The sequence below is a fragment of the Scyliorhinus canicula genome, chromosome 5, assembly GCF_902713615.1.
Source record: "Scyliorhinus canicula chromosome 5, sScyCan1.1, whole genome shotgun sequence".
In the NCBI taxonomy this organism is placed as follows: domain Eukaryota; kingdom Metazoa; phylum Chordata; class Chondrichthyes; order Carcharhiniformes; family Scyliorhinidae; genus Scyliorhinus; species Scyliorhinus canicula.
The window spans coordinates 136253621-136279297 of NC_052150.1; the positions used below are offsets into that span (position 1 = coordinate 136253621).

At 45.1% G+C, this 25677-nt stretch overlaps 1 protein-coding gene across 3 annotated transcripts in view; it reads right to left on the reverse strand.

The window, feature by feature from the left end:
* Nucleotides 1-25677, reverse strand: part of LOC119966291 (growth factor receptor-bound protein 10-like) — a 200718-nt gene that overhangs the window by 57598 nt on the left and 117443 nt on the right. For 2 of the 3 annotated variants that reach the window (XM_038797747.1, XM_038797748.1), the window contains exons 3-4: nt 18146-18302; nt 11419-11540 (exon numbers count right to left, since the gene is read on the reverse strand). In XM_038797747.1, coding sequence (XP_038653675.1) covers nt 11419-11540; nt 18146-18302 — 279 coding nt within the window. Of the gene's footprint in view, nt 1-11418; nt 11541-18145; nt 18303-18774; nt 18972-25677 lie in introns of those variants that run through there. The other variant, XM_038797749.1, reaches the window with a different exon arrangement.

A 25677-nucleotide genomic window follows, 5' to 3' on the forward strand; every position in this document is an offset into this window, starting at 1 on the left:
CAGTTCAGATAAATCAGGTTCAGCTCCCCAACCGTTTAATCAGAAGTGAAACTTTCACAGACCTGGCTGCAAGGAGAGAGCGTTTTAAACCTGCCTGCTCAGACAGAGGCCCATCAGATCAGAGAGATCAGGGCTTGTACTCCCAGCTTCTTGATCTAACCAAAAACTTGGAGAGTCTCTCAGAGAATGTCTACCATCTTAGTGGGGGAGAAAACAGAGCTTCCAATTGGGTTTCTGGAGAGATCTAGCCCCTTCAGGGAGAAAAAACGGAAAATCTTCTTCAGCTCTGTCCCAAAAAACAAAACTGCCCGTTTTTCTTGAAACTTCTGACGGGTTCCGCCAATCACAATTGACAACAGGGGTTTGTCCTAGAATTCTAGGACAGCTAATTGGCTGCTGGCCAAGCCTGTAAAAATGGGTCATGCTGATTTCAGAGCACATCCTGCTACTGTTTTTTATAAAGTAAAGGTGTAGGCCCCAGCAATACCCAGGTGCAGGAACAATATCAGCCAAAAGAACAGTAATTAAAAGGGAAACAAGAGTCCAACGATGATTCACAAGAGGGTTACACATAAGACAAGTGGCTGATTAAGACAGGTGACCATCTCGCAGGGGGAATTGCAGGGAGCAGAGTTAGAAAACACCACCCAAATCAATATTCTTAAATTACACACACAGTTGCAACTACACCTAGCAGCATTGATAATTCATGGGTGAAGGATAGATGGTGCAAAAATGTCTGTTGGGGCAGTAATCAAAAAGATATCAAAACAGTTCTGTGGTTTTCCTGTTAATAGAAATATGGTCACCAGAAAAGGTTTTTGGATTTTAGTTTCAATTCTGTTCTTGTACTGTCTCTTAGTTTCTCATTTGCTTTTTCAAGTTCCCCACTGTACTTTTTATATTTAGCCCACCTCGCCATTGTAATATTAAGCTGTATTTTATAAAAAAGCTTTATTCCACTCTAACTTCATTATTCATGGAGCACAAGTTTTGGTTCCCATTCCTTTTCCTCTTTTGGAAATTTTCCAGTACTGTACCCAATCATCTTTTTAAAGGTTGCCAACTGCCCATTACATTTCTGACATTTCAGTCTTTGATTTGAATTTACCTGGAAAAGATCTCTACACAATTCAGTGGTTTCTGCGAAATTAGGGGCGCGATTCTCCCAAAGGGAGACTGAGTGCCAATGGTGGAGTGAAACCCAGAGTGTTTCACTCCGGCGTCGGAGGCCGCTCCTTGCCCCCTATTCTCCCCCCCCCCCCCCCCCCTCCCGGGGGGCTAGGAGCGGCGTTGCGCGAATCTCGGGCGCGGGCCTCAACGCTTGCGTCAAAGCGGCGCACCGAGAATGACGCCGCCGGCGGTGCCTAAGTGACGTCAGCCTCGCATGCGCAGGTTGGCTGGCTCCAACCCGCACATGCGCGGTTGCCGTCTTCCCCTCCGCTGCCCCGCAAGACATGGCGGCTTAATCTTGCGGGGCGGCGGAGGGAAAAGAGTGCGTCTCTTATAGACGCTGGCCTGACGATCGGTAGGCACCGATCGCGGGCCAGTCACCTCACGAGCACGCCCGTGGTGCTCGATCCTCTCTCCGCCCCCCCACAGGCCCAACACTTACCTGTCGCGCGATGTTCAGGCCGGCAGCGACCAGGTGTGGTTGCGGCCGGCGTGAACCAGTCGGGGTCGTCAGGCCGCTCGGCCCATGCGGGCCGGAGAATCGCCGGGAAAAATGGCGAGCGGCGATTCTCAGATCGGCGTGTCGCGCATTTTAGGGGGTGGGGAAGGGGGGGTTGGAGAATCGCGGGGGGTGCCAGGGCGGTGTGGCGTGATTCGCCCGGCCCTCCCGTGATTCTCCCACCGGCGTGGGGAGCAGAGAATCGTGGCCTAGGTGTTCTCAAGCTAAATGCTTTTATTCTACATTGTCCCTTGGCCTGCTCCATAACTAACCTAAACCTTATGCCACTATGATCGCTATTCCAGAGATGCACCCTGACTGTGACATTCTCCACTTGACCCACTTCATTCCCAGAACTAGATCCAGAAATGCTTAACTTCTCAGTAGGCAGGGGACATACTGGTCAAGAATTTTCTCCAGATCAAACCTCAGAAATTCCTCCCCTTCTTTTCCCTGAATAAAATCACTGGAACATTTAACATTTGGGAAGTTAATGACTTCCATTTTCACAACTCCAGATCTCAGTTACTTCCTTGCAAATCTGCCCATTTACCTCCTTTTCAATATTTGGTGTGTTCGAAAATACAGCGAATAGCTGAATAGCTCCTTTAGTGTTGCTCAAATCCAACCAAATAGATTTTGTTCTTGACCCTTCAAGGACAATTTTCTTTCTGGCACTGCAAATTTTTCCCCTTAATGATAACTACTACCCTCACTTTATTTCCTCCCAAACACGTTTATCAATTCACCCCGAGTCATTGGCTGAAGCATCATCGCAATAATCCCACTCTGGACCTGATGTAGCACTCGGTTTCATAATGAACCCGCAATAACAAATCATCCTCCTCCCCATTCACTAAATTTAATATTCTGCATTTTTAAAAAATTTGACATTTGACTTAAGTTCACAATGAAATTCACGGTCATTTTAACCATGTTGCCGATATGACATAATGGGTACTTGGTGTTTTTGCCACTGTCTGATGATGAATGCAATGGTAATTTTTGCAACATTTAATCACATGCTAGGAGCGACCTTGGTCTTTTGTCACAACACAAGACATTTTTGTTCCATAAACAGCTACGCCAATTGTTTCTCTGAAAATTTTGCTGGATTTGGGGGTTTGCTTGGTCTACTAAAATTTGTATACACGTATTGAATTGGTGGTGACAATTCAACCATTGTGACAATTTTCCAGGACCTATTCTGATATATGCTTCTCAAGATCAGGCCAGTGGCTGGTCCCTGTTATCATGGTACATTTTGTCTTGAGCATCTTCTTGAAGATGGCTTCTTCCTCTTCCATTCTAGTACCAGTTTTTCACAAACACCGAATTCCCTTGCCACAGCACAATTTTGTGATGAATTAGCAAATGTTATGACTTTTAGCTTGTAACCAGCTTTGTACTTCATTCTTTATGCAGGAGAACCTGTTTCTGTTGTTTGGTCACCATGCGCGGTTTCTCTGTATCGGCAAATCTGTGCACCTTTTTCTGTAACGTGACCCGATTTGCCCGGTTGATCTCATGTGCCGACTTAGAAGGCAAGTATAATCATGAACATGCATTTATTAGCTAAAATACATGGGATGAGGGTCGACTTAAGACACTGATAATAGATCAAAACATCCATTTTGACACGAATGAAAATTTAATTGTCTTGTATCCTGGGACAATTTATACCTCGATTTGGGATGTATCTACATACCTCATTCAACACCCGTCAAATACTGTAAACAGCCCATTTCTATTTTGTTCATCTATTAATAACTTGAAACATCTCTTCCAAATCAAAACCTTAACTTCCACTGTCTAAGCAGCATTCAAATAAAGTTGCTGTAAAGAGAAGCGCAAGAGTCATCAGATAACAAGAGCCCGAGAGGAGCCGGGAGTTTAACAAGAGCCCAAGAGGAGCCGTGAGTTTAACAAGAACCCGAGAGGAGCCGTGAGTTTAACAAGAGCCCGAGAGGTGCCGTGAGTTTAACAAGAGCCCGAGAGGAGCCGTTAGTTTAACAAGAGCCCGAGAGGAGCCGTGAGTTTAACAAGAGCCCGAGAGGAGCCGTGAGTTTAACAAGAGCCCGAGAGGAGCCGTGAGTTTAACAAGAGCCCGAGAGGAGCCGTGAGTTTAACAAGAGCCCGAGAGGAGCCGTGAGTTTAACAAGAGCCCGAGAGGAGCCGGGAGTTTAACAAGAGCCCGATAGGAGCCGTGAGTTTAACAAGAGCCCGAGAGGAGCCGGGAGTTTAACAAGAGCCCGATAGGAGCCCGGAGGTTTAATTTTTATCCCATCCTTAAAGTTACAAGGCCAATGCGCAGAGTGGACGGAGCAAACCCTTAATCTATCTCATTGCCTGCTCCAAAAACAAATTCAAATTGAAGGCAATTCATGGTGTCCACAAGACAAACATACAAGATCCAAGCTGACAAAAAAAGGCAGCGTATCTCACTTGTGCTTGATCAGATGCTTGATCTCAGCCAAAAGGCTGAGAATAGTGCAAGAGGAGCCGGGAGTTTAAAAAGAGCCAGAGATGAGCCGGGTGATCACAAAGAGCGTGAGAGCAGCTGAGAGATTACAGGGACCGTGAGAGGAACTAGAGATAATAAAGAGTGGGAGAAGAGTATAAGATTTGTTGTGATTCCTTTGAGAGTGGAGAGTAGCTGGAGTGCGAGAGACAGCCTGTATCCGAGAGAAGGATAAATACAAGCTCCAATTCAGAAAGTGATGTGGGACCAACCAAAGCAGATGATTGGTAAGTCCCAGTGAGTATTTTCAATCTTTTAAAGTCGTTCATTTCTTAATATTAAGGTCGGGACTGAACAAAAATAAAACGGAGTATAGAATAGTACTGTAAAATAATTATAATAAGAAAAAAGGCGCCTTGTTAACATTTAAAAAAAAGGGGTAACTAGCTTAATCAAGAGGGGCATCTGACAGGAGACCTCAGACTCGTGATATGCTCCTCGTGCACAACGTGGGGAATGAGGGAAACGTCCCTGCTGACCACGTGTGCAGGTGTGTTTCTTGGCCTTTTGGATAAGATCAAGTGCAGTAGCCTTTTGGCTCAGATTCGGTATGTCTCTCTTGTGGGGACCATGAATTGGATTCAATTTGAATTTGAATTGGTTTTTGGAGCAGGCAAGGAGCTGGATTAGGGGCTCGCCCCTGACCACACTCTGAGCCCTGGCTTTGTAACTCAGAAAACAAAAAAAAAAGTGTGCAGGTATGTTTAAATGCTGCTTATATCTAACCGGAATTTGGAGCTGAAGCTGCGGGTGGACTCACTGTGGAACATCTACTGTGCTGAGGAAGTCATGGATAGCACTTTTAGCAAGGTGGTCACATCACAGGCGAGGGCTGTACAGGCAGAAAGGGAATGGGTGATGAAACAATCTAAGACTCAGGAAGGTAGTGCAAGAACCCCCTGTGGTCATCCGTCTCTCAAGCAGATATATCGCTTTGGATACTTCGCAGGGGATGGCCTCTCAGGGGAAAGCAGCAGCCAAGTTCACAGGACCGTGGGTGGTTCTGCTGCTCAGACAGGCGGGAGGAAAAAGAGTGGCAAGGCTGAAATAATAGCCAATTCAATACTTAGGGGTACAGACAGATGCTTCTGTGGCTGCAAAACGTGAATCAAGGATGGTATGTTGCTTCCCTGGTGCCAGGGCTCAGGATGTCATGGAGTGGCTGCAGGGCATTCTGGGGATGGAAGGTGAACAGCCAGTGATTGTGATACACATTGGTATCATTAAGTGAGAAGACCTGCATGCTGAGTACAGGAAGTTAGGAAATAAACTAAAATGCAGATCCTCAAATGTAGTAATCTCAGGATTACTCCCAGTTCCATGCACCAGCAAGAGCAGGAACAAGAGGCTGGACTAAATGAACACCTGGCTGGAGAGATGGTGTGGCTGGGAGGGATAAAGATTCTTGAGGGATTGGGACCGGTTCTGGGGAAGGTGGGGCCTGTACAAAACCGAACGACTTGCACCCAGACAGAGCTGGGATCAACGTCCTTGCAGGGGCTTTTGCTAGTTCTGTTGGGGAGTATTTAAACTAATGTGGCAGGGGGATGGGATCCCAGAAGAATCAAATCAGTCAGATTTAGATCAGGAAAATGGAGGTAGAACATTAGCTAGTGGTGTAGAGATATACTTGGAATTGCAGGAGAAGCAAAGTTAAAAAGTGTCCAGCAAGGGAAAATTATAGGGTTAAACTGTTTGTACTTCAATGCAAGGTGTATTACAAACAAGGTAGATGAGTTAAGGGCATGGTTGACACATGGCAGCAAGATGTCATTGCTTTAATGGAAACCTGGCTCAAGGAGGGACAAAATTGGCAGCTCTCAATGTATGAAGCTATCAGTAGCTTGGTGGACTGGATGAATAAAATAGAGGTGGAAAAGGTTAGGAACGGCTCAAGTACAGGTAAAAATAGCATGGAGCATTGAAAAAAAGTCAGAATCCCTGCGATGCATGAAGCCATTCAGCTTGTCGACTCTGCACTGACCCTCTCAAGAGCACCCAATCCAAGCCCGCTCCCCCACCCTATACCAGTAACCTCTGAACCAAACCAAAACATCTTTCGAACACTTAAGGGGACATTCCATCTAACCTGCACATCTTTGGACTGTGGAGGAAACCGGAGCACCCGGAGAAAACGATGCAGGCACAGGAAAAATGTGCAAACTCCACACAGACAGACAGTAACCCAAGACCAAACTGAACCCGGGTCCCCATGCAGTGAGGCAGCAGTGTTAACCACTGTGCCACCCCATGTATTTCTACAAATAAATTCACAGCTAAAAGGTTAAAAAGGAAATGCGGCAACAGAAAGGTCTTAAAGAGCCTGACTCAAATGATCAACAAATAATATGACAAATTATTGAATGAGCAGAGGAAGCTGTAAGCAGCCTCCACAACAAAAGTTGAATTACTGGGAAATTACTGTGGACTGAACACTAAAAATTTAAAAGCAGGTAGCCAAGACATCAGGCCTCGTTGAACTTCATTAAAGTGCAATCAAATAATTAGCTTAGTATGAACTACTACTTTATGAAGTCATTAAAAATTGGAGTAGCGCTGTAAGTTGGGAACAGAACATCCATTCTTAAATTGTGAGGTGGCCGTAGCATAATGGTGTTGTTGCTGGACTAGTAATCCAGAGACTCTACCATTACCATCAAGTCAGGAGATTTATGAAGAGTACAGAGGGGTATGCCAGGAGCAGCACCAGGCATTATCCACCTAAATATGATCCGTCAACCTGGTGAAACTATAACTCAGGACTACTTGCATGCTGAAAAACATAAGCAGCAAGTAACAGACAGAGATAAGTGATCCTACAACCAACTGTTCAGATCGAAACTCTGCAATGCTACCACATCCAGTCACAAAAGGTGGATATTTACGCAACTCACTGCAAGAGGCGACGGCTTCACAAATATACCCATCATCAATGATGCAGGAAGTCCGGCATATCACAGCAAAAAAACAATGTAAAAGCATTTACAACAATCTTCAGCCAGAAATGCAGAGTGGATGATCCATCTCAGCCTCCTCCAGAGGTTCCCAGGATCAAAGGTGCAAGTCCAATCAATCCGATCAACTCTATATATCATCAAGAGAAAGCTGAAGGCACTAGTACTGCAAAGGCTATGGGCCCTGACAACATTCCTGCAATGGTGCTGAAGATATGGGCTCCAGAACTAGCCTTGCCCCTCGACAAGCTGCTCCAGTACAACTACAACACTGGCATCTACCCAGTAATATAGAAAACTGCTCAAGTACGTCCCTTCCACAAAAAGCAGGACAAATCCTACCCAGCAAATTATCGCCCCATCGGTCTGTTCTCGATTATCAACAGTGATGGAATATATCGTGGACAGTACTATCAAACGACTCTTACTCATCAATAGCAAGTTCATTGATGCTCAGTTTCAGTTCTGCCAAGAAGACTCAGCTCTTGACCTCATTACAGCCTTCAAATATGGACAAACGAGCAGTTCTCCAGAGGTGAGTGTGACTGCTCTTGACATCAACATAGTATTTGACAGAATGTGGCATCAAGGAACCCTGGCAAAATGGGAATCAATGGAAAAACTTTCCACTATTTAATGTCATACCTAACACAAAGAAAGATAGTTGTGGCTGTTGGATGTCAATCAGCTCAGTCCTAGGACATCACTACAGGAGTTGCACAGTGTAATGTCCTTGGCCCATCCATCTTCTGTTGCTTCATCAATGACCTTCCTGCAATCAATGTCAGAAGTGACATGTTCTCCGATAATTGCACAATGTTCAGCACAGACGCAACACAGTATCAGGCAATGACGATCTCCAACAAGAGATAATCCACCATCTCATCTTGACATTCAATGGCATCGTAGAATCACTGACTATCGGCAGCCTGAGGGTTACCATTAACCAGAAATGGAACTGGAACAGCCATATAAACACTGCGGCAACAGGAGCAGGTCAGAGGCTGGGAATTCTTCAAAGAGTAAAGCACTAACTGACTCCCCAAAGCCTGTTCACTATCTACAGAGCCCAAGTCAGCAGTGTAGTTGATTATTTGCCACATGCTAAATGAGCACAGCTCCAAAAACACAAGAAGCTTGACACCATCAGTCCACTTGATTGGTAGTCCATTCCACCACCTTCAACATTCACTCCCTTCATCCCTGATGCACACTGGCAGCAATGTGAGCCATTTACAAGATACATTGCAGTAACTGATCAAGGATCCTTCGACCCATGACCGCTACCATTCCAAAGGGCAAGCAGATTCTTGGGAACACCACCATGCATGTTACCCTCCAAGCTACACACTATGTGAACTTGGAAATATATCGTTGTTCCTTCACTGTCACTCGGTCAAAAGCTGAGAACACTCTCCCTAACAGAGAGTGGGTGCCTTTCCACCATATGGACTCTCACAATTCAAGGCGGTCTTCAAGAGAAATTAGGGATGGGGAATATATGCTGCTCTAACCAGCGACATTCACGTCATGAAATATTATTTTTTTTAAATGAGGTCTAACCAGGGTTGTGTGTAGATACAACAAATCTCCCTTAATGTTCTAGCCCTCTAATTACAAAGGCTATCAGATTATCTTTTCTGATTTTGTTTTGTACCTTGACAGTTACATTTCAGTATTAAAACAGAAACTGCTCAAAACACTCCAAAGCGTTCTCATGCATGGTCAGTGACCCAAAACAGGTAAATTTTTATGGTTCCGTCGTGGTGGTGACATGTGCGTAAAAGGCAGCGAGCTATTCAAACGGCCATTGACTTTGGTGGGACCATAAAGTTCAGCAGGAATAAATTTCACTGTTTCTCCCAACAGATGCTGAGTATTTTTAACATTTTCTGTTTTATTTCAGATTTTGCTTTTGAACTGTTTTAGTGATCGGTGAAAAGGAGCCCCTAAATCTTCAGGTGGATCTGCTGCCCAACACCTGCCCTACCCAAACTAAGCCTCATCACCAATTCTACCCTGCTATCTCCTCCTAAACCTCAGGCACTTTTTCCCTCCTTTGAGCAACTCAACTTGTTTTACCCTTCTTCCCTTCTCCTGTCCTTGAAAATCCCAATTCCGCACTGCCCACCTCAGCCCATTGTCATGTATTTCAGATATTCTCATGGCTTTCCTTCTTTAGCTTCTACACTAAACAGTTCCTCACCCTCTGTAATATCAACCTCCATGTTAGGACACCTTGTCATCTCTCCCGAGTTCACTGCACTACATTCCATGCAACTCTTCGACCATGTCACCTTACATGGTCTCTCTATTCCCATGTTTTCAACTGCATCAAGGCAATCTCTGGTAATTATTTTACAAGCCTTAGTTCCCCCTTCCAACACCATATCCTTCTCTATTTTGTTATGGGCCAGTGTTTAGAAACTCCAAAGTGTATTTTGAAGTTCACCTGACCTATAAACTTTCAGTTGAATTTGGCTCAGGTGAGCACAAGAGCCTTCACTTGAAGTATGATTCAACGGTCTTCCTAAACACTAATCAAAATAACCTTTATCCTAAGAACTTAGTTAACATTTATATAAACACACAGCAAAAACCTTTATCAATTACAAACATAAAGACAACCCCCAGCTACAGTAATCTATGTATAACACTTAAGGAATTCCCCCTTAACAGTTCCAATTCAAAAGCAAAATCCCATAAACCAAAAACCCTTTTTAAAGGGTGTGGCCCAGCACTCTGCATTCTCACTTGAATAAGACTGGCTTTCCCGGAGATTCTGACCCCGTCTCACCAGTAGGTTTAAACCCTTCCGGAAAGCAAACTATATCTTTTAAGTTACCAAAACTGAAGGTAGCTAGAATCATTTTTTTAAAAACTGGAACAGACATTTAAAATGAAAATAGAAAGACAGGAACAAAATGCCTCTTTCTCCTGTCTGAGTGCACAGCAGTCAAATATGAAAGTGAAACCAAAAACAGCTCACACAACCACTGGCCAGCTCCACCCATACAATGATATCACAAAGCCATGTGATAAGACAAAAACCTTTCTTAAAGGGACACTCCCATGACAATAGATCCCAGAAAACACACATTCCCAAGTTACTTGAAAGTCATTTTTCTAACTTATTTGTCTAGCCTTTTGCTCTCTGTCCATCATGATACTTTGGTACAATGGTTACAGATTTGCTCAATTACATCGACATCTCCATTATTGGCGCACTTGTCCACAATAAGCCAGATTTTCTCTCACACACATATTTCTCATCGCAAGTCCAAAGGTTGCATATTTAAATATTTGTTATGCACACTTGTTTAGCTATTGATCTTAAGATCTGCTAAACCACTTCAAACACTCTGGCCTTGCATTCTGCCTTTTCACTACTCAGAAATTCTCTTGGAATACAAAGTTAACAACTGCATTCTTTTATCCCCACTAACATTCATCACCTTAAGCCTCTCCCACCTGGCAAACCTACCCTCACCAAAAGGCAAGAAGCCCTTGCTAGTTTCTTTCTCAATGGTCCATTCCTCGAACAAGCTCATTGTCCATGGGCTAATATTTCCACAAAGTAAATACAGGAAAGTTCAAAGCCATTGTTTGCATCCCTGCTGCAAATTATGGTCCCTTCCCGCCAATTCCATCTTTCTTTCTGCCTGGTGGTTCAGGCTGAACCAGACCTTCGGAACATCTATTTGATCCTAAATTGAACTCCTGACCCTAAATTTGGTCGGTTACAAAGATGGCCTATTTCCACCCCCATATCATCCTTGATCACCTTTCCTGCCTCAGCCCATCTGCGGCGGCAATCTTCATTCACATGGAATGAATTGACAGGTGCTGTGGTACAGTTTACATTTGAAAACTTCACGATTCAGGTATTTTTAAATTCTCAGAAGACTACAGCAAGCAAATGATGAACAAACATCTGGCACATTCTCAATGAATGTAAGCCTGTTTTAAGCAGATTCAAACTTGCACATCTATTTTTAAAAAAGATAAATCTGACTTTTCAAAAAAAAGTCTGAAGGTTTAAAATCAGAAATGAATTATAAAAGAATAAATTGAGTTGTGTTTGCATCTTTTCCCTCCAAAATTCACAATATTACATTTTTAAAAATTCTTTAATGTTATAAAAACTGGAATCACGTACAAGTGTGTGAAAAAATAGTCATTTTCAGAATTAAGACTAGTTAAGGCATAAATGATTCAACAATATGGCAAAGCCATTTTAAATATCAGTTACAATATTAAACTGTACTTACCACTGGATGTTTAAAAAATTCATATTTGGCATAGTTTTTTCTGAATAAAAATCGGCTTTCATTTCCCATTATCCATGTAGATTGTACTTGTATAACCAGTTCATGGTCTTCCAAGCATCTTTCTGTGAAAATGTTAAACAGAATTTGCATGATAAATTTCTCCGCTCCATATAACAAGAGGAATCATGAAAGTATAATGTCACTGTAAATAATAGATATTACAGTAATATTCAACCATATATAGCAACACAATTAAGGATGGTTCAGGTATACGCCGTCAAATGTTATCCCACATGATTTTTTATTAGAATCATATATACACATACATACACACACACACACACACACATATATATATAGCTTTTCTATTCATGTTGGGAACAATATAAACTTGAGCAGTTTTTCAAATTATACCAAGAAATACCGTAATGAGTGAGAAGACCCAGAGTTATATACAGCTATCCCTCATTTAGCATTCCTAATGTGTTTCCAAAAAAAAAAAAGAGGTTGAATGAAAATAACTTCCCCATAAGAAAACAAGATGGGTTATTTCCTGTCCAGTAATTTTACACCCAAAACTTATTAGTTGCCTTGAACCTAATTGCTAACCCGTAATCCTTTCCATTTAACTCCTGCAAGCCACTTCTCTCCCTGAATCTCCACATCTCTTTCCCAACTCCTTTGCTCAAAGCTTTCTTCTCCTAACTCTCCTGCTTATCGCTTCCCTCTTCCACACTCTTGCTGTTTCCTGCTTTCTCTCCATCCAAGGAGGGAGGGAGCGGGAGGGTAAAGAGACGAAAGTGGCAAGCAGGAGGGTTGACGTAGGTTTTAGTACAGTTTGTAAATTAGGCAAGTTCCCTAAATAGCACTGCCTGCCTTTTAATTTTAGCACTCTTAATGCACAGGCTCACTATTTTGTTTTTTTAAAAACTTGCTGTTTTTCTCACCACTGCACTCCTGTCTCTTCCACTTACCACTTGAAATTGGGGTACTTTTGTTGGTTTTAAGAAACCAACTTCAAAGGACATTTAATTCATGGGATGTGGGCCTCGCTGGCTGGGAGCATTTATTGCAAATCTCTAATTGCCCTTTAACTGAGAGGCTTCCAAGGTCATTTCAGGGGACATTTAAGAGTCAACCACATTGCTGTAGATCTGGAGTCAAATGAAGGCCAGGTGTGAAGATGGCAGACCTTCCTTCCTAAAGGACATTAGTGAAGCAGCTGGGATTTTACGATAATTATTATTTTTTATTAGATTTTTAATTCCAGATATTTTATTGAATTCAAATTTCACCATCTGGTGTGGTGGGATGTAAACCTGGGTTCCCAAATTACTCGTCTAGTGACAGTACTACAATGCCACTGTGAGATGGACGTAAGGAAATTACATTGCGGGAGAATTTTGAACAATATTAATTCAGCTGAGGGCAATGGAATATCGTTAAGACATGTTGTTAAGCATGCAGGATAAATACATGCCTCAATTGAGCTCAGCAGGTTATAACTGCCACAGAGAGAAATTACCTAATTCATTACAAATGTCAGGTGTGCACAGGTTCTTTTTTATAAATATTTTTATTCTCCTTTTTCACATTTTCTCCCGAATTTACACCTACCAACAATAAACAATAATCAGCAACAGATATGTCAACCCCTATAACAATAACAACGATCCCATCCTCCCACCAACCCCCAAACATCAGCCTGCGCATATTTACATAAACAAGTGACAAAAAGGAATCAGGGATTATCCATAGTCATCCTTAATATACACAGCCCCCCCCCCCCATGTATCTAAATGTCTGCTTCCATGAACATACATGTATCTAAAGATTTCTCCCTGCTCCAGCTCATACTTCGCTTCCAGCTCCCTCAATCCTCCAAACCGACCCCTAAGAAACAAATCTATTAGCGTGTTAATCCCCTTCTCTTCCCATTTCCGAAAACTTCCATCCCACCTCCCTGGCTCAAATCTGTGGTTCTCCCGAATTGGCATTTCCCTTGACCCCGCCCCCAACCCGGTGTTGGCGAAACTGCCTCCAGATTTTCAATGAAGCTATTATTACCGGACTCCCTGAGTATTTCCCCGGAGCTATCTGGAGCGGCGCTGTTGCTAGTGCTTTCAGTCCCGACCCCCTGCACAAACTCTCCTCCATTCTGACCCACTGGGAATCAACCCCTCTGACCCAGCTCCGCACCTTCTCCACATTCGCCGCCCAGTAGTAGTAGTACATCAGATTTGGGAGACTCAAACCCCCTGCCTGCCTTCCCCTCTGTAGTAGCCAACTTCCCTCCCCATATGAACGAGGTAACCCTTCGCTCAAATCGCCCTGAAAAAAGCATTTGGCAGGAAAATCGGTAGGCATTGAAAAATAAACAGAAATCGCAGCAACACATTCATTTTAACCGCCTGTACCGGACCCGCCAGTGACAGAGGGAGACCATCCCATCTTGCTAGATCGGCTTTCACTCTCCCCACCAAACTAGTGATGTCATACCTGCGAAGCCTCTCCCACTCCAGGGCAAACCTGCACCGCCAGATACCTAAAGTGAGTCCCTGCCCTATGGAATGGCAGCTCCCCCACCCCTGCCCCCACCCCCGGCCGAGACACCACAAAATACTCACTCTTGTCCAGGTTCAGCTTGTACCAGAGAACGACCCAAATACTCGCAGTAACTCCAATATTCCCCCTATCAACCCACTCGGTTCCGACACAGACAGCAGCAAGTCGTCGGTATATAAGGACACCCTATGCTCTATCCCCCCCGGCACTATTCCTTTCCATGCTCTCGAACTTCTTAATGCGATGGCCAGCGTCTCAATCGCAAGTGCAAATAGCAGGGTGGACATAGGACATCCGTGCTTCGTCCCACGGTGGAGAGAAAAGTATCTCGAGCTGATATTGTTTGTGCGGACACTCGCCTTCGGCTCCTTATATAGTAGCTTTACCCAGTTCACAAATCTTGGTCCAATCCCAAACCGCTGCGGAACTGCCATCTAGTACCCCCATTCTACCCGGTCAAACGCCTTCTCGACGTCCAATGCCACAATCACCTCGGTTTCCTTCCCTTCCGCCGGTGCCATATCGATGTTCAAAACCCTCCTAATGTTTGAAAACAGCTGCCTCCCTTTCACAAACCCCGTCTGATCCTCACCTATCACCTTCGGGAGGCACTCCTCCAGCTTACCCACCAGTACCTTCACCAACACTTTTGCGTCCACATTCAGAAGTGATATGGGTATACGACCCACACTCCGTCGGATCCTTATCTTTTTTTAGCAACAGTGAAATCGATGCCTGCCCCAAGGTTTGTGGCAGTGCCTCCTTCCTTATCGCCTCTTCAAACATCCCCACCATCAGGGGTGCCAACTTATCTTTGAATTTTTTATAATATTCCACCGGAAACTCATCCAGCCCTGCCACCTTCCCCGACTGCATCCTCCCAATCGCATCCTTTATCACTTGCTCCACTATTGCTCCTTCTAATGTAGCCCTGTGCCCCTCCCCTAGCCTCGGGTACTCCAACCCATCTGGAAATTCCTGCATCTCACGGTCTCCCCCGGGTGGCTCTGACCTGTATAACCTCTCATAAAACTCCTCAAAAACCTTGTTAATCACCACCAACTTCCCTGCCCAATCCCTCACCTGAAGAATTTCCCTTGCCGCTGCCTCACTCCGGAGCTGACCTGCTAACATGTTCATCTCCATGTTCATAAACTGCACCCCTTGCTCGTCTCAGTTGGCGCACCGCCTTCCTGGTGGACAGTCGGTCGAAGCTCGCCTGTAGTTCCTTCCTCTTTTCCAGCTTCGCTGCGTCCCCATCTTCTGCATAACTCCTATTTACCTCCAACATCTCATCTAGTACCCTCTGCCGCTCCAACCTCTCCTCTTTGTCCACCCTGGCCTTAAACAAAATTACCTCACCCCTGCCTTTAGAGCCTCCCAGACAACTGCGTTCGACACCTCACCCATAAACCGGCCTCTGCGCTACCCCTTTCTCCAGTACCATATATCCACCCAACGCGGAGAGTGATCTGACACTGCAATTGCCGAGTATTCTGACCCCTTGACCCCAGCCAGCAAAGCCTTTCCCACCACAAAAAAGTCGATCCGCGAGTATACCTTATGGACTGCTGAGAAAAATGAGTACTCACGTTCTCGTGGGTGCAGTAACCTCCAAGGGGCCACCCCTCCCATTTCCGCCATTAGCCCAGCCAGTGCCTTCACACCCCCCCCCCCCACGATGGGACCAGCGAGCGTGGCCGTGATCTGTCCAACGTTGGCTCCTGCACCAAGTTCCAATCTCTTCCCCCCCCCCCCCCCAATCAGCTCATGTGTGTCCAAGTCGGGAATGGCCCCATTCAGCATTGCCACATCGGCTTTCAAACTTTAAAGATGCACAAGCACCCCTGACCAGACCTCCTAGCTCTCTCACGTTCCACATGACTATCCTTACTGGGGGTCTCTCACCCCCCCCCCCCCCCCCCCCGACCTTTCTCATCCACCATCATCATACCACTGGGCCCTGCCCCATGACCAGTCCATGTCCATTGTTAACCTCAAACCGCTTCCTCCCCCTCCCGAGAACCCCCCTACATTTCCCCCTGAAACAACATCTCCCAGCATACATCCCTCCCCCCCCCCCCCCCCCCCTCTCGCTCGCCTTATAGGTCCATTGAAGCCTGCTATCCAGGCTCCAACGTTCGCAGCCCTCCTCTCACCTCACCTCCGTTCACGAGCTGACTTTAGTTAGCTAGGGCGGGTGGCTCCTCCCGCCAAGATATATCGTCTCCTTCCACCCAGTGGGTGTGCACAGGTTTTGTAGTGAGTGTGAGTGGCAAGAGAGAGACAATGTGAGCTAACCAAACTAATTCCAATATTTATCTGAAAGATGGAATTTTCACTTATATTGCACCTTATATGCCTAAAGATGCCCTACATTGGTTTATAGGCACAGATTTATTTTTGAAACATGTTCATCATTTTGTCGGCCAACATGGTGCTCATTTGTGTACAACAAGCAACCAGAAACAGCAAGCAAACTAAATGACAATTAATTCCATGTGTGGCATTGGGTGAAAGCTGTCCAGGATACCAGGTTGACTCTTTTTTTTATACCCACACAGGTCTTTGCAACATTCCATCCAAAGGATGACATTTTGAGCAATGCAGCACTTTTGCAGCCTACATCCTGAAGTGGAACTGTATCCTACAGCATTCCTAATGAGGTGAGCATACATGATCACATGCCATTCTGTAGTCAATGTAGCTTGTGCACAATTGAATCATTTCTTAGTGTAACCAGTATAAACTGCTCAGCACAACTGAAGCAATATTAAGGTTTTTATTCTGCAAGCTCACAGCATTAAAGATATTCAATTTGTGCTGAAATGAACGATTGAACAACTGAGACAAGTGTGTTCCAAACTGAAATGACACTGGTGTATAGTAAAACATGAATCGAGCTAGTACAGTTTACCAGTTTCTAATTTTGCTGCCATTATAACTTATCGTGCTGCTTCACCCTCCCCCATGCAATTTTAATTTATTTGCTTTTTTTTGCACTTATGTTTTCCATTTTTCTTAATTTCTCGCACTACTGTCCTACTTTACTTATCTTTTATGTCTCATTCTTTGATCTTTGCTTTTACATTAAGTATGAATGCTTCCAGACAATCTCAAAATAAGAGATGCGATTCTTCATAACGCTCCAAAAACCTGCAGTATTTATAAATTTTGCCAAGACCAAAGAAGTGATTATTCTGTATGTCTACACCAATAAGAATTAGGTGGGAACACAGCAGTGATATGTTTTCATCTCCAGAGATGGGCTGCATCTTCGATATATTTTATACAAAAGGCTACCTCATGCAACTTTTATGAATTTCTTAATTAGAGCCTTGTCACTACCAAAGAAAAGCACTACAAATGACTAGTCACAAGCTTGTAGCACCACAACCTGTGCAACTTCAGGGTCATGGTGAATAGGTATCTTAATAGTTAAATTAATATGGTGATTCCTGCACATGTTTCACCAATGGGCTAGAATAGAAATTTGGTATACTTCCTCAGTTTGTTAATTCCTGTATTTCTGCATGTCTCCATATTATTTGGTGCAAAATATCTAAATAAGTAACTGAAAAAAGATTGGACCATTTGCAACCAGTAACTACTTATTTTGATAGTGGTATAGAAGTGTCACAGAAGAATCGATGAAGTATTTCAGGGATTTTTAAAGCTACCTATCTCCATGTTATCTGTTGCTTCCCGTTTACCATTTCTACGGTTTAAGAAACATTAAATAACAAACTGCAGCATGTCACTCACATTGTGAGATCTAGCTCTGAACTCAGTTGCTATGCTTTGACACGGTCATCTCAAAAAACAGGTAAAGAAGGCCTGCAACACTAAACCATGCATCAATAAGAATGACAAAAAATGATAGTTTAGGCTAAAATGCTTTAAAATTAATTTAAATGAGAAATATCACTTCAGCCCTAACTCACTTGTGCATACAGTACTTGGGCCCTTAAGCAACATTTTTCTCAGATTTTACTCCTGCTCCCCTCACCAGCATCTATAAACATTTAACTGCATTATGTAAAAAATATCTATGAAACACTGAATGTCAAGAGTGATTTTGGATAGGCTTTACTTTTCTACACCAAATGATAAAAATAAATAATGATCCCAAAGTTAATTTTGTATTTTATGATGCTCTTACCTAGACCTAGATGTGGGTGATGTTCGATTAATGTCCAGCTGTTATCATCAACACAATGACACTTGTATATCAACAGCTGGCAGACATCTCTAGCAGTCATGTCAGATGGAAGTTCAATTGCCTTGCTTGTTCCATCTTCGCTGAAAACTTTAATAACCTACCAAAAAGAAAATAACCACTCATTGTTATACAATAAAAAGTTGGTTAAGCAATGTACACCACACTGTTTAATATTTTAAATATGTAATATTGTAATAATTAAATCAGTTAGCGCAAGAAATACAGAAACAAAAATTTTGAAACTAAATTCCATTCACCATTCAGGTTATTCAAAACATTGAGATTTTCAACTGCACGCAATTCTTTCCCTCTTCCAAACATTTCAAATGTTAATCTATTGCATTTTTAAAGGACTGTAAAACAGTGAATTGTGGCAAATTAATCAGCTGTATGGTAATAACTTGGTTTCTATCACCCCCTCCCCCTGACACTATAACTGAAGGATGTCATTGAATGCTAAAATGAATTGGATTTAGACAGTTCTGTTAGTATTATGAGCTCACACCAACAAAGACACATGATATCAGAATAGGACATAAACCTTAAGGGTAATTCTGTGAATATCTTACCTCAGCTTGGAAAAGATAGCAGTTAGGAGAACAAGATGGCATTTTAAAATTAAGCCAGCTGCTTTAGCTAGAGTTCTTTGTCTCTTGCAAGCCCTTTCAGTAATGTAGCACACTCAGGATGTTATAATGCATCAATGGATTACTGTACCTGTCACATACTCCAAGCACTGACTAGTATTGAAAGAGATTACATTACTCTAGGGTGTGTACAGGATTTGGTGAGCTCCACAAAGGGTTAGTACACACAGTCAGTTAGGTAGGGAATCAAACCATGCCTGCTGACCAATCAGAGTAACCTTTTCTGGCTGATGTAATCAGTTCCCACACAGATCATTACAGTGTTCCAATTTACTTTGCTGTTCTAGCCAATTTGAGAATGTGTTTCAAGAGAACCCCCATATGATGTCATGAAGCATCTCAGACATATTAAAATATTAATGAAAACAAAAAGGTTTAGAAATCTAGATAAAAGCAAACATGAAGTTTATAATCTAGCATGTTTGCCAACTTTCCACACACAATGGAGAGCTTTGTGGTAACTGATGTAATCTAAATGCAATTTAAGCACTGCACTTCTGCAGCACTGTCAGGTCTAGTCACCTGTAGTGCTGATTGTAATTCTGGATTGCTAGCTATCACAAACTATTGGCTTTGTAAGGGATATAAATCAACATAAGACCTCACCCTTATTTTACTTTTAACCAATGACTGCACACTGCAGTTGGGCAGATTTTACCATTATCTGAGAACTTAATTTCCATTTCTTAACTTTAGATAGGGAAGCTAAGAACCTATTTTGAATCTGGTTTGTTTCAACTGTGAGGTGCATTTACTAACAGTGGACAACTACAAATTGAAATATTTAAAATGTCCAAAAGAGTTTAAGCAACTGGGCACCTGTAAATCTACCAGCTTGTTACAGCCTTCCCCAATTTCAAGGAAAGGTCTGCACAGGCCAAATTCAGAACCTTTCCTGGACTAAACGAGTAGACAGGGATTTCAAGCTGCGTACACCTAGAGCCAGACTGGCAACAGGATTCTCCACTGTTTTAAAAAAAATTAAAGAATTTTAATTTCTAACAAACATAATACACAATAGCATCATGGAAAAATGGATATTACAAAATGCAGTTTCAGAAAAAACAAAACACCCTTTCCCCAAACATGAAAACTAACTCTCCCACCCCCAACAATGAAGGGCCACCACCTCGGGTAGAACCATTTGACCAACTCCAGTGTATTTGACCTTCTCCAGATGTAAAAATTCCATAATATCACCCAACCAGACCGAGGCACCGGGCGGAGCAGAAGATCTCCATCCTAGCAGAAATCGCCTCAAGCTTAATAGTGAGGCATAGCCGAGAACATTCGCCTTCACCCCGTCCATAACCCTGGCGAGTCAGATACCCTGAAAACAGCCACCAAAAGGACAAAGCTGCAAATCAATGTTACGAATCGCTGACATGTATTAAAGGAGGCCCAAAAGTTCTCTGTCCTGGCACATGACCAGAACATATGGATGTGATTAGCAGGTCCCAAAGAGCACCGCTCAGACCTGTCTCCCACTCCCGAAAAGAAATTGCTCATCCTAGCTTTAGTTAGCCAAGTCCTATGTTCTACCTTCAGCTGAATTAGACTAAGTCAAGTGCAGCAGGATGTGGAGTTCACCTTGCGAAGGGTCTCATACCACACATCATCTAAAATAGGTCCCAGATCTCGCTTCCATTTGGCCCGCACGTCATCCAGCAGGACTACCTTCATTGACAGAATTTGCCCATAGATGCTGGAAATGCTCCCCCCACCAGATCCTACAAATGATAGGATCCTACTCAACCGGGAGGGTTATGGAGCCAAGGCGAATGTGGGAAAAGCCTTCCGAAGAAAATCACATACCTGGAGGTAACGGAACAAGATTTTCCCCAGAAGTTGAAACCTCATCGATAATACCTCTAAACTAGCAAATCCGTCCTCCACAAATATGAACCGAAAACTCCCAAGGCCCTTCCCATGTCATAAACGATGTGTCTATCCTGACGGAGCCACAGATAGGGGCCAGCAATGACATAGATCCCAATTTGTCATGCTGCCTAAATTGCCACCACATTTTAAAGAGTGGACACCACCACCAGGTTCGAAGTGTATGTCAAAAGGGAAGAAGCCAAGCGGGGCCATTTCCAAAACCCTTCGATTAGAGCCCCGATAGGACCTTTCCTCCAACTCTCCTCATATGGGGCCTGGCTCCCCAAACCATCCCAGTGCCTTCTCGATGTTGGCCGCCCAATAATAAACCAGCAAATTGGGTAACGCCTGACCCCCCCCCCCAAACTTGCTGGTCCCTCTGAAGGAATGCCTACGGACTCTTGGGGTCTTACCTGCCCAAACAAGAGGCCACAAACTTATAGATTTCAGCAAAGGTGAAAAAGTGGAAGACACTGAAAAATAAATAAAAAACCTTGGGCGAATATTCATTTTTATATTCTGGATCCTGCCCTCAAAGGACAGAGGGAGGTTATCCCACTTTCTCACCCTGCTCACCAGACAAGTGTACTTTAATCAATGGAGCGATGGGCAGTCGGGGATACCCATAAATCTGTAGGTCCTCCGCCAGACTGGTCAGATTCCATTTGTTGATCCCTGTCCAGTCATGGGCTATCTGGATCCCCAGGTAGCATAATTTGCTTTGGACTAGATTGAATGGTACACTCCCCCAGCTCTGTCCCTCCCTCGTTCGGGTTCAACGAGAATGCCTCGCTCTTGCCCAGGTTGAGTTTGTAGCCCGACAAGGCCCCAAACTCTTCTAGGAGCTTCATGGTTACTTTCAAGCCATTGTGTGTGTCCGGATGCAGAGGAGCAGGTCATCTGCATCTGCCTCCTCTTCGGATGCCCTTCCAGCCTTTCACAGAGCGAGTACCAGGGGTTCGATTGCCAGGGTGAACAAGAGCGGGGCAGCACGCATCCCTGCCTTGAGCCTCTGTGCAGCTGGAAATATTCAGAGCTGGTGGTGTTGGTCCAAACTCTCGCCTTGGGGGCATTGTACAGGAGTTTGACCCACGAGGTGAAGCCCGTCCCTAGCCCAAACCGCTCCAGTACCTCTATCAAGTACATCCATTCGACTCTATCAAAGGTCTTTTCTGTGTCCAGGGAGACAATCACCTCTGACGTTCTCTCTCCAGATGGGAGTCATTACCACATTCAACAACCGTCTGATGTTCGCATTTAGTTTGACAAAGCCCTTCTGGTCCTCTGCAACCACCTCTGGTACGCAGTTCTCCAGTCTCTTGTCAGGACCTTTGTGTGTATTGAGCAGTGAAATGGGTCTATACGATCCACATTCCATCGGGTCTTTGTCATTCTTGGGTATCAGCGATATCATGGCCTGTGTTAGCGTTGGAGGCAGGATGCCCCTTGCTAATGAATCTGCGAACATGTGGGTGCAGGGCCAGGGTTGCTGTGAATTTTTACGAGAGTCCGTTGGGAACCCATCAGGTCTCAGCGCCTTCCCCATCTGCATGGAGTTGATGATCTCCATGATCCCTCTAAGTCCTATTAATGCTTTCAGCTCCCTCTGTCTGTCATTTCCAATTGATCGAGGAACTTTCATCCCCGGGTCCCTGTCAGAAGGCTCAGAGGTGTACAGTCTCCGGTAGAACACCTCAAACGCTTGGTTGACCTTTTTTGATTTGGCTACCAGTCCGCCTCTGCTATTTTTCACCTGTGCTATCTCCTTCGTGGCTGCCTGCTTTCTCAGCTGGTGAGCAAACAGGCGGCTAGCCTTTTCTCTGTGCTCGTAGAAGGCCCCCCCCCCCCAGTGTCGGAGCGGAGTTGGTGCACTGCTTTCCTGGTGGACAGTAGGTTAAAGTCCATTTTCAGCTTTTTCCTCTGCGCCAGTAGCTCTATATAGTCTTTATTGTTACAAGTAGGCTTACATTAACATTGCAATGAAGTTACCGTGAAAAGCCCCAGTCGCCACATTCCGGCGCCAGTTCGGGTATACGGAGGGAGAATTCAGGATGTCCAAATTACCTAACAAAACGTCATTCAGCTCTTATGGGAGGAAACCAGAGTACCCGGAGGAAACCAACTCAGACACTGGGAGAACGTGCAGACTCCACACAGACAGTGACCCAAGCTGGGAATCGAACCTGGGACCCTGCCGCTGTAAAGCAACAGCACTAACCACTGGGCTACCGTGCCGGTCAAAGGTCGGGGCCTCAAGAGTATTTCTGTTGCCCTCCAGGATGGAGTTGATCAGTCGTTGCCAAGCTGCCCTCTCTTCCCTAGCTCTACGAGCCTTGTGGGCTATAATCTCTCCCCTAATCACCGTCTTCAGTGCCTCCCAGAACATGGAAGGTGAGATTTCCCTGTTCTGGTTATTAGTGATGGATTCGCCTATGGCCTGAGATGTTTTCTGGAGAAGACCTTGTCAGTCAAGAGGTCCGTGTCCAAGCTCCATGTGTGGCGTAGGGTACGCCAGTCTCCAACCTTACATCCACGTAATGTGGAACATGGTCGGAGATGACAATCGTGGAGTATTCTGCTGCGACTATTTTTGGAAGCACTGATTTTCCCACTGCAAAGAAGTCAAATCGGCTTTATACCTTGTGCACCGGTGAAAGGAACGAGAATTCCTTCTCATCGGGGTGTAGAAACTGCCATGGATCCACTGCCCCCATCTGCACCATGAAAGTTCCCAGTTCCCTAGCCATGCTTGTTTTTTTCCCCATTTTGGAGTTTGATCGGTCCATCAATGGGTCCCGCATGCAGTTGAAGTTGCCCCCCATGATCAGTTGATGTGTGTCGATATCGGGATTTCCACCATGGTATTTTTTATGAAATCGGTGTCGTCCCAGTTGGGCACATACACGTTTACCAGGACTATCGGTGCCCCATCTAGCACACCGCTGACCATGGCATACCGTCCTCCTAGGTCCGTAACCATCCTTGTCGCCGAAAACATCGTCCTCTTGCTAATCAGTATTGCTTCCCCAGTGGCCCTTTTCCCATAACACCCTGCCCTTGCTTACCCGCAATCGATCCTTCTCCCCCAGATGTGTCGCTTGCAGGAAGACAATGTTGGCTTTCAAACTTCTTAAATGGGCGAAGATTCTGGATTTTTTCACTGGGCCGTTAAGTCCCCTGACATTCCAGGTGATAATCCTGGTGGGGGGTTTATGTTGCCCATTTCCTGCATGATCAACCATATTTACCTGGTGGACCATAAGACATAGGAGCAGAATTAGGCCACTCGGCCCATGGACGCACCCCTGCACTCCAAAGTTTCCCTTTGGTAAGGGGCCGTCCAAAATAGCCACGGTCACCGTTCTCACCATGAGGCCGGGCCCCTGCACTCCATATTTCCCTTTATCCAGGGGGCACCCAACATGGCCACCAACTGTGCGAGAGGCCCTGATCGCCGGGTTTTGCTCAGTTTTAAGAACCATCCAAAGTAGCTGCTTGTGGCGCTATCTTGTGCCCTCAACCTGCACTTTACCTGCTGAAACCAATCTGACACAAAACCCTTTCTTCTCTTACTGTTCTCCTCTTGTTTCTTCTCTCCTCCCCGTACCCCCTACTATCCCCTCCTACTTTGTGTTCCCCCTCCCTGTCCCTGTTCCCCTCCTCTCCCCTAGCCAGGTGCTCTTTCACTGCTGGGAGGTGCTCCGCAGCCCCCCTTGCCATCGCATTTCCTGCGCTAGCTATTTCCGTTAGTGTGGTGCCCTTCCCCCCCCCCCCCCCCTCCCAGGGCTGGTCTTACCCAGTCTCATGTCCGCAGACTGTCTGCTCCCTCTGTCTATGCCTCACCCGTGTGCCACTGTCCTCACCCGTCCCTGCAATCTGGTCTTTCTGATCAAAGTGAGGCAGCACAGTCCCGCGCAAACCTATCATGTGTCCATCAAGTTTCTTTCTCTCTCTCTTTCCTACTCTGCATCACCGCCTCGCCTGCCCCTTGTCCGGGCCGTTCGACCAAAGAAACTCATCCGTCTCCACCGGGGTGCTGAAGTAGTGTTCCTTATTCTGGAACATGACCCAGAGTATGGCTGGGAACAGCATTCCATATTTTACTCTGTTCCTGTACAGGGCCGATTTCCCCTGGTTAAATTCGGCCCGTTTTGCCAAGTCCAGCCCAATGTCTTGACAGACCCGGATTCTGTGACCTTCCCAGCCACTCGCCTTTGTCTGTCTCGCCCACCCCAGGATCCTCTCACGGTCCTGATACAATTTTGCGTTCAATTTCGCTTTCATCGCCCTCAGTTGTTCGCCCGCCTTGGGATTTGACCGGAGCGACCTTTGCTATCTGTTGATCTTCAGAGGGGTGGGGAAGCTGTCCGCCTCGACTAAATTGCCCAGCATTTGGGCCCCTGCCCTCGATCCCCTCTGAGCCGAAGCCCACAACCCGAATGTTCTGGGGTCAGGACCTATTCCCCTGGTCCTCACCTTTCCCCTTCAAGGTCCCCTGGGTCACTACCAACCTTCTGATTTCAGCTTCCAGGTGACGATCCTGTCGCTCTGGTCTGTCAATGCGTTCTCCAGCTGGAGGATAGTTTCTCCCTGTGCCTCCACCTTCTTCCCCAGTCCATTGATCGCTGTTTGCATGGCGATTGTTACTGCCATCTTGACCGCCACCTGGATTTCCACCTGTATCGCCTCTCTCATCGCAGATAGTTCATTCATAAGGAAGTTTGTTCTAAGGAATGCCTTCCATCCATCTCCGGGTGGGAGTGGGGAGAAGCTGATGCTCAGGTCATCAGTCTCCCTTTCTCCCAGGTGGCTAAGGCCCCCTCGCCTCGTGGGTCCGCTGGCTTGCCCGCCTGTTGCGCGTGTCTTTTTCCTCCGCTCATGCCATCTCTTTGAGCTCCCATTTGCTGACATGCTGGCTCTGTCCCTTCCCTTTCTTACTTGAGG